Here is a 14276-nt window from a genome sequence, read left to right as displayed (position 1 = left end):
AGAAAACTCTGTAGAGCTGAGTGGACCCACAAGATAGGGAACCCACTGGAATTATTATCTCACCCCATGTTGTTGATTATTTTTTAGGTAGTTTCGATCAGGCGAAGGGTAAGGATAAAATATAGTGATTTCTTGCTTACCTGATGTTTTGGATGGCTTCTCCAATGTGTAGATATTTTTGAGATCATTCTAAAATGATATAGTTCCTAGTTTTATTTTGGGTACCTTTGTGTATATTTTGTGCCATGTAGTGTTTTCTTTAGGGCATGTAATATGTACATTGTTGCCTCTAGGCGCTTATGTATTTCAGTACCAGTATTACACTATGTATAATATGTATTCTAGACATATATTATATGTGGGTGTTACAATTGGTATCAGAGCAGGTCGTATCCTAGACCTAGCCATGAGATATTATAAGTATTCCTTTCTTTCTCATATGTGGGTTGTCATAATTGTCCTTGATGTTATATTCATAGTATTGAGCCTGATCAACTTAATTTTATTTGTATGACATTCAGGATCATGGTTGACAAACGCAGAGGTCGTGGTAGACCCAAAACTCAGAATTCAGATTCAAAACTACCAAGTGGTAGTGAAGGTTTTCAATGGCCTTAGTTTGTGCAACAGATGCAGCAACAACATAACCAATTCATGCATCAGATGATGCAACAGTTGAATGGTGGTCTTCATCCTCAAGGGGTTCCACAAGAAGCTGCAGGTGGTAGTTTCTGAGATTTCTTTCACATGAATCCTCCTGAGTTCCATGATGGATAAAATCTTGTGAAGGCTCATGAGTTGGTAACCAGCATGGAGAGGATTTTTCAGATAGTGCATTGTAGGAAGAATAAAGTTGTGTTTGCTTCTCACATGATGAGGGGTCCTGTTGTGAGGTGGTGGGAAAGTGCTTTGACTCTTATGACCAATCAAGTAGTACCTAGGGATTGGGATCATTTTAAGACTACTTTTCTAGATAAGTTTTTTTCTAGCTCTTTGAGGACTCAAAAAGAGTTTGAGTTTCAACAGCTTAGACAAGGTACTATGTTAGTAGCTATGTATGCTGAAAATTTTGAAGATATGGCTGCTTATTCTAGACAGGCCGTGTACGCACCAGATGAGAAGTGGATGATCGATCAATTCCTTTTTGGTTTAAGAGGTGAAATTTCTCATAGTGTTTCTCAAAGAGAGTTCACTACTTATGCTGAATTGCTAAGGCAATGCTATGTGGCTGAGAACAGTTTGAAGAAAGTTCAAGAGGAAAGGGATCAGTATAGGATTGGACAGAAGGACCAGGGAAGGGCAGATAACCAGTTTAGGCCTAGACCTCAATGTTTCAAAGGAAAACAAGTGCAGCATGTAAGACCTAACCATCCTCCACAATGTCGAGTATGTAAGAAGTCTCATTTTGGAAGATGTGTTGGAAGTGTGATTAGGTGTTTTACTTGTCAGAGGGAGGGACACATGGCTAGGGATTATCCTCAGAATAAGATTCAGATGCAAGGAAGGAACATTGGTCGAGTTTATACGTTGGATGCAAGGAAGGCTAGGAGCAACAATGCTTTGATTGCTGGTATGTGTCTCGTCAATGATCATCCCTATTTTGTATTGTTTGATTGTGGGGAAAAACACTCTTTTGTATCAATTCAGTGTATGAAGCGTCTTGGCTTGCAAACAATTCCCTTGACTCCTCCTATGGTGGTTACTACCGCCATGGATGATGTGGTTGAGACACCGTTAATTTATGAAAATTGTTCGCTTTCGGTGAATGGTAGAATTTTCCAGATTGATCTTGTTTGTTTACCACTTAAGAAGGTTGATGTGGTTTTGGGGATGGATTGGCTTTCCACCAATTCGGTGCTTATTGGATGTGAAGAGAAGTTAATCATCATTCCATATAGTGAAGCTACTCCAAAGGATATATTAACTACTATCTTGGAAGGTACGATTGATATGGTTAATTTCTTATTTGAGAAGGAAAAGTCAGTTCTCTTGGTTCATGTAGCGGTAAATTCATGTCCATTAAGCTATGGATAAACTTAACGTCAATTAAACCAGAGTCACCATTGCGCGTTTATTGTTTCCAAGGGAAAAAGGGAAAAGTACGAACAAAACCCAAAGATAAGAAGTTTTCAAATAAAAACTAATAAAATGCTAGAGATTACAGGTAAGGGGGTTGGTTACACAGAGGGAAGGTGTTAGCACCCAAAGTTTCCTATATACTCCTAGGGTGCCGTTTTTTTATGTTTGTATGTGTTTTTTGGTATAAAATGATGTTTGCAATAAATAGAGTGTGGGGATGAGAAAAGAATTCATTAATTATATTTTTGTGTTTGACAAGACCTTCGGACTTGTGCCTACGTACCAACATAAAAATGAGGGATCAAAACTTCGTAGTTCGTGGTATCAATTTCAAAGTGAGTGAATTGCTTTTAATACAAATTTAAGTTTGAAAGAGGCACAAAAGGTCTAAAAGAGTTTGAATGAATGTTAGTTCTTTTTGTCTTTTGAAATTTTAAGTCAATATGATTAGATTCATTTACAAATTTGATTAAGAAAAAGAGTTTAAAAATGCAATGGCATAAGGCCATAGTTTCTAGTTTACAATAAAGTCTAAGTTTAAAAATCACAAACAAAGAATATTTTAAAAAAAAGGGGGAGAGATTTGAAATTTAAGAAATGGGAGGAGATGAAGAGACTAATCCTAAGCAAAAATTTAAAAGTTAAGAGTTGAAAAGATCTGACCAATGGGATGCCAGCCAATACACAAGAATGTCATATAGAAACCCAATTTTCCCTTGGACTTTAGAATCAAGCAATATCAATACACAAATAGCAAGATGAAGAGCAATGCATCAAATAAAGATAGCCACATCCAAGCTAGCAACTTCATAGTCTTCTTCTTAAGCTCACATGCATCAAATGACATACTCCTTGAATGGCTCAGAATAAGGCATTAGACACTGGTTCAAAGTAACATTTTCATCAAGACCATGTAGCAGATGAACTCAAATGGATCTCAAAACTTGCATCATATGGAAGTCCAATTCTCAATGGCTTAGCTTCAGAAAAGTTGGCATTGACCAAGTCCTTTTGCGTAGGGAGTGTTGCCTAATTCTAAGTCCAAGTCTAAGATCAAATCCAACACTCCACACAAATAATTTTTAGGGGTTTTTGTTGTTATTATGTACATTAAGGTCGTAAGACCACAAACACAAACAAGGTACAAGACAAGTATATTCAATCACAATATATTAACAACATATGGCTCAAGTGAGCAAAGTAAAAATGGAATTAAAATAAACAAGTTAAATGATATGTATAATGACAAATGATAAGTGGCTTGAATTTAAAGTGCATAAAGTAAATGACTTGAAATTAAAAGTTAGTCAAATGTTAGTTGATTAGAAGTTAGTATTGTTTTGCTTTTCAATTGTTTAAGTCATTCTTTGGAGAACACTCAACCCTCTATTCATAAGAATGGATCCTTGAACTAAGACATCTTCCAAAGGAAGGAAAAAAGGCCAATTTTCCACACAATACCATAAATGGGGGGAGACTTACAATCTCACTTACTAGAATGCTATGCTTTTGGGTCAAAATTTAACATTATGTTAAGCAATCGTAATTGGACTTATGTAGAAGTCACAACTATCTGAGGCTGGGTAATAGTAATTTTAGTGTTAATGCATGTTAGAGATATGGTATAATATACCATACTCCTAAAACATACCACACTTAAAAGAAAATGGCAAAAGGGTGGACCTAATCTCATCCATACTTGTATTGGTTTATGAACCAATTAGCCTTAGGATATAGAGATATCATAGGTCAATGAAATGGATGGGATAGAAGGGGATTGAAGATGAAGAGGGAGGGGAAATGAGACAAACACAAATTGGTCATGGGAGGACTATTATCAAATTAAAATCATTCATTCATTTTGGGAGACGAAATGTACATTTCATCAATCCCCTAAATCCAATGATTTTAATCCAACAAAGTCAAATCAACCTTGACCAAGGCCTAACAACAATAGTCAAACTCAAAAAGTCAATGTAAATAGCTCAACATAATTTATTCACAATTAAACAATTAAAAATCTATTAAAAATGCATTAAATTAAATTATGGTTGATCAAAAACCCTAAAACCTCTTCAAAACACCAAATAAATGGCCAAGAGATTTATCATAGGTCAAACTAGGTCAAAGAACCTTGGAGAAAAAATTTCATTATTTTTGGAGACTCAAAAGTATTTTTAAACTATTAAAAATATGCACAAAAACAATTAAATCATGAAAAATATTAATATTGATCCAAAAAATAATTTTAATTCATAAAATGAAAGAGACAAATATTTTAATTTTTTTGGTGAAAGTCCCATATTTTTTGGATAAATATTAAAGTTAATATGAATTAATGAAAATAAGGCAATTAAAATGAAAATCAGAAATTACAAAAAAAACGTGGACCATCTGATCTCCCTTATTAATTGAGATGGAAGATCAGATGGATCAGAGCGTGCTTTCCACCACACACAAAGTCAAATGTCCCACGCGCGTGGTAATCACTTTGGATGCTCAGGATTAAAACAATTTGAACGGATCATGTGGTTCAGAAGGATGCCAACACATCGTCGGAGCCAGAGCTCCGGTCTTTTTCTCCGGTGGACTTCACCGGACTGGTCCATCCTTAACCATCACCAAAATGAAAAAGGAGGACATGAATTTAAAGAAAAAATGCTCAAGAGCTCGAATCTGGCCTCAATTTTGTCTAACTCCAAGTATATAGAAAGATACAGGGAGTTGAATTTTGAGGATCATGATCTGAGTTGCTTCGATTTGACCTCTAAGCAACTCAATCTTGTTGCCTACATTGGTAGGACTTCAGACAACCAAAAATCAACAAGAATAATGGAGAATTGAGTGAGAATCAAAGAGATGAAAAATTCTGAAAATCACCTTCAATGTAGCTTCAGATTGACACGATCTTGCTCTCAATTATGCTTGGTCTTGCTTCAGATGCTTGATGGAGTGGAAATGGATCAAAGAAAAGGAACGACTCTTGGAGTTTCAATCTCAAAAACAGTGAGAGATTCAAACTCGATTTTCAAAGAAAATCTTCAAGCTTATCCTTTCAATGTGAGGGTTTAGGGTTGCTGATTTAAAGCTTGCGCGCCAAGCCTCTTAATTATGAGCAAGAGGACTTCTATTTATAGGCCAAGTTGATTGATAATTGCACACTTCCATTTTTGGCCAAAGTTGGAAATCTCACTTGTATGCTTACATGGGCGTGTGATAGGCCCATCAAATTATGCACTTAGATCCAAAACTATGTGTAAGCAATGCTGAAATCATGTGGAAAGGCCATGCAATCGTGTATGAAAAGTGGAACTTCAAATCTTCCAAATGGTCCTTCAACTTTAAGGCATGCGCAAGTCATTCATACCAAGAGGAACAACTTTAATGTTGAACACTTTTTCTTTTGAAGCTTGGATCATGATGAATTTTGAGGTGGAAGTTTGGAAAATCAAACATATCAAAAACATTTCTAAGTATCAAGCCATATGTTCACTTCTTCCACCTTTAGTAACTTTTTCTATGGACTCCAAATGAGAAACGTTCCTTCATAAAAGTTGTAACTCTTTAAAATACCTTAAATTTGGTCACAAATTTAACCTCATTTAGATTTAGCATGAAGGAGTTATGCATTTTAGAGGTTGAGGAAAATCACTTGGTCAATGGTATTGACCCAAAATGACCTATAATGTTTCCTCTTATCATATGTATTTTCATGTTGAAATTGCAGTTCCTCCAAACATAAAAGTCGAAGTAGACACCTGGAATTTGATCATTCAATTTGAATGTCTTTCATATCATAAAAAATGAGCAAGTTGTGGTCTTGGGAAGTTGACCTCCAAATTAGGGTTTAAACAAAATGACCTATAATCGTTCACCATAAAAAATGAATTTTCATGCAAAACTAGATCTTTACCTCAACATGAAAGTTGTTTGGAATGCCATTTAGAGTAACTTTCCTCTTATAAGAATTTTCATATGATAAAAATTGTAGGAGATAGGGTCTATGGAACCCCAGTTTTGATTAGTTGACTTCCTCTGGTCAACCACCATGAACCAACTTGCTAGCTTGATATTATCTTGACTTTTGGGACTCATGGAGGATCATATATGCACAAGATGATGAAATATGAAGTATCCCTTGAAATATTTGATCACATGTTGAAGAAACTTGTTGAAGAAGTCACATAAGATACCCAGATGAATTAGGGTTTCCAAGGCAAACCAACTCTAAACTCTTGGTGATTTCTTGATCAAAATAACATGTGAAGGTCATGGGGGATCCATATATGATACTTAGAGCCAATGCGGACCAATTTTTGATTGAGCTCCTTGTAATGAGGGTCTTAAACCCTAGATATGAGCTTAATATAACATATGTGAGCATGTGCACTACCTACAAAAGAGTTAAACTATACAATGACATATTTTTGGTATTTTGGTTAGTAAACAAAGAAAAATGAAGTATGATACAATCAAATGTGCTTAGTGATCTCTCCCAATGCAAACCCAATGAATAAGGGGTAATGAGGATGCCAAGTTGTGATACCAATGCTAATGCATATGATAATATAGCATGAGGGATCTTAGGGTCGAAATTGGGGTCTTATAGCTGCCCCTATTTAAGGACGTTCTAACTGAGGAGATGAAGGTTAAAATCTTCGTATCGACTCAGTATAATGGACTTAAATAACAACATATAGAAACAAATTTTGGTCCCTAAGAGACCTCATGATGCATATGATATGAATTCTAAAAATATTCTTTGTGGGGAAAATGTTGCCACAAAGGAAAAGAATCCAGAAAGACTGAAAGTCCGCAGGAGCATAATGCGTTCCATAAGGAAAACTCACTGGGGAGACAAAGACTCTGGGGAATAAAAAGTTGTGCGTAGGCCAGGCTACGACTTAAAACTGTTGGGGGACACGAGAGATTCCAAGAAAATAAATCAATCGAAAGACTAAGCCGGGGAATAAAAGGAACATTTGCAGGGGAAGCGGGTAAATCAGAACAAAGCTGAAGTACTTGACCCAAGCAGGAAACAACGATCTCACTGAGGAAATTCGTACTCGGACTCAACTAGGGAAGAAATGATCTTCAACACAAGAGTAACAAAAGTATATTATCCGCTACCGGTTACTGGGTAAGGGGATAACAAAATCTGATAGGGAGGACATCCGTTACCGGCTAGGGTAAACATCTCAAGGATGACTCGCTGAGGGCGAAAATGAGGTGTATTCATTACCAATTACTGGGTAAGAATAACCTGCTGGGGAAAAGCCAAATAGGATTTACAACTACCGGCTACTGGGCAGAAGACCGCAGAGAAAGAGAATATTTGTCATCGGTTAAAGTGAACATATCAAGGATAAACTCAGAGGGGAAAATATTCGTCATCAATTAAGATGAACATATCAAGTACAGACTCACCTGGGGAAATTAGAAAGGATATCTGTCACCGATTAAGATGAACATATCAAGGGTAAACTGCCTGAAAAAGTAGGAATTATATATATCGGCTATTGGATAGAATATTGGAAAGAGAATATCCATCATCAGTTAAGATGAACATATCAAGGATAGACTCTGAGGGGAAACATGATTTACAACTATCGGTTACCGGGCAGAAGACCGCAAAGAAGAGGAAATCCGTCATAGGTTAGGATGAACATATCAAGGATTAAATCTCTGGGGAAAGAAATAGGGATTACAACTACCTTTTTACTGGGTAGAATACCAAAAAGAGAATATATGTCATCAGTTAGGATGAACATATCAAGGATAGACTCAAAGTAGGGGAAGAAAATATCTGTCACCGGTTAGGATGAACATATCAAGGATAAACTTCCTGGGAAACATGAAAATGAATCCGCTGGGGAGAAAAAGGGTTATTTTTGCTGGGCATTGGACAAAAGTGAAATACTTGCATATTGAGAAGAATATTACCAGTTACTGGGTAATAGACTCTCAGGGGACCAAAAACATCTATCTCGGTAAGATCTAGAAAGAAACGGTTAAACAAAGACTCAACCCAATGAGGACATAACTCAGGGGGGTGATTCCATCCAGACTATCAACTGGGGAGGAAACTGAAATAATGATCATCCACGAGAAAGTAACTCAGTGGGGAATGAAAAAGGTTAAACTCTTTCTACTTAAGGGGCTAACACTCTATAATTGAAAGAGGGCAGACAAACCAAAATTGCGTGGGGGCGAAGTATACCACCGTAGTAGAGGATCAGAGAAATAATGAATTACAAAGTGCATTATGATGCAATAATGAAATTTATGAATGTATATGTATATGTATATGCATATATGATGATTATGGTGACAAAATGATCACAAAGGATACAAAAGTCGTTGGTCTGAATCATCAATACAATATTCTGCCAATCCTCACAAGAGGAAAACATCTGCTGGAGAGAAAAAGGTGCAAAGGGATTGAACCGCTGTCGCGCGCGGATCAAAACCGAGTTATTTTCAAAATGTAGTATAGCGACAATGACTCGAATCGTCTCTCAAGGATTCTTGATTATTACTAACCAAAGGTAAATCGATTTAGGGGGGGTTGGATTCAGGATCGATTAAGGAAAAAAACGATTATTAAATAAGTGATTATTGAAATAAGCTGTTATGAAATAGGTGATTATAAAACAAACAGATTCACTGTGTCAGGTTCAACTTATCATCGATTGTTACAACTACGGCTTCTATCTTATTTGAACAAAATATCATTCAACAAGCGTGATCGACATTGTAAGGTATATATTCTTATTGCCGGATTAAGCATACGGTTATATATATCGCAAATTTAATGGTAAAGCAGAGTTGAATTGCGATCAAAAGTCAAGAGCATATATCATTCAAACTTAACCAACAATATTACACGGAAATTGGATTAAGAAAACAACAATCATATAATATTATTGAAAGGAATAGAATTCTAATTGCAATTATAACAATCTCAAAGTAGTGAACCTGAATATAGCAAATCCGTCCGGATAGATTAGTTTTCCATTACGGTTCTTTCAAGCGTAAGAAAAATAATTCGTGAATAGTAATAAAAAATGTGAATAGTGTTTTCGGCTGCTAGGTATTAGGGGAAAACCAAGGCAATCCGTTTACAACCCAACTGGGTCAAATACATAACCCAGGCCCAAAACTAACGACCCAAAACTAAAATAAAACTAATGTTGCAGCTTCAAACGAAATTCTGGAAAATAAGCGCTCCGAATCTGACTTCAATTCCAACACAAAAAGTTGTATCTCTTTCTCTTATCTTTCCGGCGATTATTAGAACGCGTCAATCGGATTCCTGGAGCTCCAGTTATGATCGTTTTAGTGCAGACTGTTAAAGCTGAAAATTAAATACGAAAATCAAATAACAATAAAGATAAACTAAAATATAAAAACATTATAAAACATAAAAGTAAGCAAAGGAAATCAAAGAAATGCTTAAGAACAAACATAGGAGAATGTGCATTAGAATGCACTGATCAAATTCCCCACACTTGAACTTTTGCACTCCGAGCAAAATCAAAACTCAAGAAACACATAACATCAGTTACTCATTCCAGGCTACAAACTCTTCCTTGGTTAAGATAGCATCGATAGGTACTAATCATGCATACTAAGGATATCGTAGGAACACTAATCCATAATTATGCAGTCATAAGCCTCCTGAATATACAATCCATTCCGAATCATGTTATTATGCCAAAGCCTAACTTACTCAGTCTCCTTTTTACTCTTTTTCATTCTTGCGCAATCACATTAAGCCCGTTATCTCCACACACTCATAGTAAGGCAGCCGGTTAGTGACTCTGATCCTTTTTACACGGGGTTCTGGTACAAAAATTGGTAACCCCTTATTTACCCAATTGCAGTTGTGGGGGATCAGACCGTAATCCGCCATACCAAGTCCAACACCAGAAACCTCTGAACCAACCAACAATAGGTAATTATTATGTTTTATTTTTGTAGGTTCCACAACCGTTGGGTTAAGTGACCGGGTGAGGGCCACCCAACTTAGAAGGTGCATTCCCTAATTTATTTATTTTTTCAAAAGAAACTTGGATCACTCACTTATTTTCATTGGCTTCCTTACGTAGAGCATGTGTGAGATGGTGCCGACTGCAAAGATAAACTACTCAAGAGCTATAAGAGAATGAAAATTCAAGGCTATGTCATAACAAGTATTCAAAACAATTTCCATACTCAGGAGACTTACGGTGTTAACACGATACCGATCTTGTGAACTTTTCCCAAGTCTCCACAACTAACCTCAGATTAATCTATAGCCTAGAACTTTCAAAAAGATGCATTTTTTTTAATTTTTTTTTGTAATTGAAAACAAAACAACGAAACAAAAGCAAAGAAAACAAAACAAAAAGGGAATTCCCTCACCCACACTTAAAACAAGCATTGTCCTCAATGAAAGGACATACTTATTGAAGTTGAGAGAAAGGAATAAGAACTCCCTGATCAAGTTGCAGTGTAGTTGGGTGCTTCCAAAGAAAGCTCCTGTATGCTTGCATTGTCAGGCGCTGAACTCTCATGAAATAGCTGTAGGCGCTGCCCATTGACCTTGAAAACTTTGTCAGTACCTGCACTTTTAATTTCTATTGCACCATGAGGGAAAACATTAGTAACGACAAAAGGGCCAATCCATTTGGATCGAAGTTTCCCAGCCATAAGCTTAAGGCGGGAATTAAACAGTAAAACCTGTTGGCCCACAGAGAATTCCTTCCTAGAAATCATCTTATCATGGAAGTTCTTAGTTTTCTCTTTATAAATCCTAGAGCTTTCATAAGCTTGTAGCCTAAGCTCTTCAAGCTGTTGTAATTGGAGTTTTCTTTCAATACCTGCTTGTTGCATCTCCAAATTAAAACTTTTCACCGCTCAATAGGCACGGTGTTCTATCTCTACAGGAAGGTGACATGCCTTACCAAAAACAAGTCGATAAGGAGACGTCCCAATGGGTGTCTTGAAAGCTGTTCTTTGATCCCAAAGTGCGTCTTCTAGATGGCGGCTCCAGTCCTTCCTGTTTGGTTGCACCATTTTCTCTAAAACCTGTTTGATCTCTTTGTTGGACATCTCAACTTGCCCATTTGTTTGTGGGTGATATGCAGTAGAAATTTTGTGCACAACTCCATACTTCTAGAGCAAAGCTTCCATGGTGCGGTTACAGAAATGAGTGCCTTGGTCACTTATGATAGCTCGCGGTATTCCAAACCTGTAAAAGATATTAGACCTGACAAAATCTGCAGCAACTCTAGAATCATTAGTCCTAGTGGGGATAACTTCCACCCACTTTGAAACATAATCAACAACAAGTAAAATGTACAAAAAACCAAATGATATAGGAAAGGGACCCATGAAGTTGATTCCCCATACATAAAATACCTCACAGAAAAGCATAGGTTGCTGAGGCATTTCACTCTTACGAGTGACATTTGTACCTGCTATCTGGCACTCTTTACAGGTGTGGTAAACCTCATAGGCATCTTTAAAAATAGTGGGCCAATAAAAACCCGAGTCTAGGACTTTTCTTGCAGTCCTTTGAGGACCAAAATGTCTGCCGACTTGAGATGCATGAGAAAAATTCAAAATGGATGCAATCTCATAATCAGGGACACATCTCCTGATTACCTGATCACTACCAAACTTCCAAAGATACGGATCATCCCAAACATAATATTTGGCATCACTTTTGAGTTTGTGGATTTGTGTCCTGGATGCACCTGTAGGAAAAACACCAGCAACAAGATAATTAACAATATCAGCAAACCAAGGAGTAATACCATGCCCAAGTAAAAGCTGCTCATCAGGAAAGTCATCCTGGATGGGAAAAGGATCTTCATCTCTCTCTCTATTCTGCTCAAGTGATCAGCCACTAAGTTCTCAACTCCACTTTTGTCTTTAATCTCTACATTAAACTCTTGGAGCAATAACATCCACCGAATCAATCTCGGTTTTGCTTCCGGCTTCTTCAACAAGTACTTTAAAGCTGCATGGTCAGTAAAAACAACAACCTTGGAACCTAACAAGTATGATCTGAATTTATCAAGAGCAAAAACAATAGCTAGAAGTTATTTTTCAGTGGTGGTGTAATTTGACTGTGTAGAATCTAAAGTCCTAGAAGCATAATAAATAACATGGGAAGCCTTGTCAACTCTTTGATCAAGGACAGCCCCAACAACATAATTAGAAGCATCACACATAATATCAAAAGGGAGGGTCCAGTCGGGAGGCTGGATGATGGGAGCGGAGGTCAATGCTTTCTTTAAGAAGTCAAACGCTTGTTTGCATTTGTCATCGAAACTGAAAGTGATGTCATTCTTCAACAAGTTTGACAGCGGAAGAGCTATCTTGCTTAAATCCTTGATGAAACGCCTATAAAAACCTGCATGACCAAGAAAAGAAAGAATCTAGCGAACACACGAAGGGTAAGGCAATGTAGAAATTACATCAATCTTAGCAGGGTCAACAGAAATTCCTTTTTCAGAAATTATGTGACCAAGAACAATTCCCTGCTCAACCATAAAATGACATTTTTCATAATTTAAAACAAGGTCAGTCTCGATGCATCTCTCTAAAACCATATTCAAACTTTTCAAGCATGCATCAAAAGACGAACCATAAACAGTAAAGTCATCCATAAACACTTCCATGCAATTTTCAATAAACTCAGAGAAAATACTAATCATGCATCGCTGGAAAGTGCCAAGAGTATTGCAAAGACCAAAAGGCATCCTCCTGTAAGCAAATGTACCGAATGAGCACATGAAAGTGGTCTTTTCTTGATCTTCAGGTGAAATATGAATCTGAAAGTAACCTGAAAAACCATCAAGAAAACAATAATGTGATTTACCAGCTAGCCGTTCAAGCATTTGGTCAATGAACGAAAAGGGAAAGTGATCCTTTCTGGTAGCTTGGTTCAACCTCCTGTAATCAATACAAACTCTCCAGCTCTTCTGAACTCTAGTGGGAACAAGTTCATTCTTTTCATTTTTCACCACTGTGAGTCCAGATTTCTCAAGTACAACCTACACTGGGCTTACCCATTTACTGTCAGAGATAGGATAAGGATACCTGCTTGCAAGAGTTTGGTTACCTCTTTCTTTACCACATCAAGAATCAAAGGATTAAGCCTCCTTTGGGGCTGCCTTACCGTTTTAGCACCGTCCTCAAGTAAAATCCTGTGCATACACATGGAAGGACTAATACCTGGGATGTCAGCTAATGTCCAGCCAATTGCCTTCTTGTGCTTTTCCAAAACCTGCAAAAGTTTATTTTCCTTATCGGAATCAAGGTTAGAAGAAATAATAACATGGAGTTTTTCATCACTCTCCAAATAAGCGTATTTCTGATTATCCGGGAGTTGTTTCAGCTCCAAGGACGAGGGTTGCTCGATGGATGGGGCTTTTGGGGAAGCCGGGATGTCGAGAGCATCAGCTGCATAAACAACTTCGTTTACAACAACTTCACCTGTAGGAAACATGTCACCCTATAAGGCAGCATCAATCTCAGCACATACAACACAAATGTTAGTGTGAGTATAATCAGCACATGAGTAAACATCATCAAATCCAAGTAAGGATGGAAAATCAAGTGAAAACAATTCAGAATAAGTTTCATCAACCAAATCAGATATCAACTCAATATGAAAAACAAAGTGCTCCTCCAAGGGATGTTTCATGGCATCGAAGATGTTAAATTTTGCGATAATGTCACCAAATTCCATGGACATGGTTACATTGTCAACATCAATTTTTGTCTTCTCCATTTTCATGAACGGTCTGCCTAAAATGATGGGGGCCCTGCTTGACTTAGTTTCTCCTTCCATGTCCAAGATGTAAAAATATGCAGGAAAAATCAAATCGTTAACTTGAACAAGGACATCTTCCACTATACCAGCAGGGCGGGCATTGCTCCTGTTCGCCAACTGAACGATTAAACCTGTATGCTGCAAAGGACCAAGACAAAGGTTATTATAAATAGAAGTAGGCATAACATTAATGCTCGCTCCCAAATCAAGCATGCAAGTATCGAATTGCTTATCTCCGATGGTACAAGGAATAGTAAAAGTTCCCGGGTCCTTGCACTTTTGTGGCAAGGCCTGAGAGATGGCTGAAACATTTTGCTCACCTGTAACTTTTTCAGAATGGGGCTTGGGCTGAATAAAAGCAAAAATA

General features: G+C 37.2%; 1 protein-coding gene across 1 annotated transcript; it reads left to right on the top strand.

Annotated features, from left to right (window-relative positions):
* The first annotated feature begins 810 nt into the window (after positions 1-810).
* On the top strand, positions 811-8802 carry LOC127079226 (uncharacterized). The gene is made up of 2 exons (XM_051019635.1): positions 811-2004; positions 8722-8802. The coding sequence occupies exons 1-2, from the start codon at positions 811-813 to the stop codon at positions 8800-8802; spliced, it is 1275 nt and encodes a 424-aa protein (XP_050875592.1).
* The last annotated feature ends 5474 nt before the right edge of the window (positions 8803-14276 follow it).

The sequence above is a fragment of the Lathyrus oleraceus genome, chromosome 5, assembly GCF_024323335.1.
Source record: "Lathyrus oleraceus cultivar Zhongwan6 chromosome 5, CAAS_Psat_ZW6_1.0, whole genome shotgun sequence".
NCBI classification, from domain to species: Eukaryota; Viridiplantae; Streptophyta; class Magnoliopsida; order Fabales; family Fabaceae; genus Lathyrus; species Lathyrus oleraceus.
Note: the sequence above shows the minus strand (reverse complement) of the source record. Positions and strands in the feature narration are given on the sequence as shown.

Bases quoted from the DNA above. Each gene is read 5' to 3' on its own strand.
- LOC127079226 (XM_051019635.1), top strand. From the start codon at position 811: ATGGAGAGGATTTTTCAGATAGTGCATTGTAGGAAGAATAAAGTTGTG. The intron at 2,005-8,721 runs GTAAATTCATGT...GTTATGAAATAG, and splicing joins TTCTCTTGGTTCATGTAGCG to GTGATTATAAAACAAACAGA.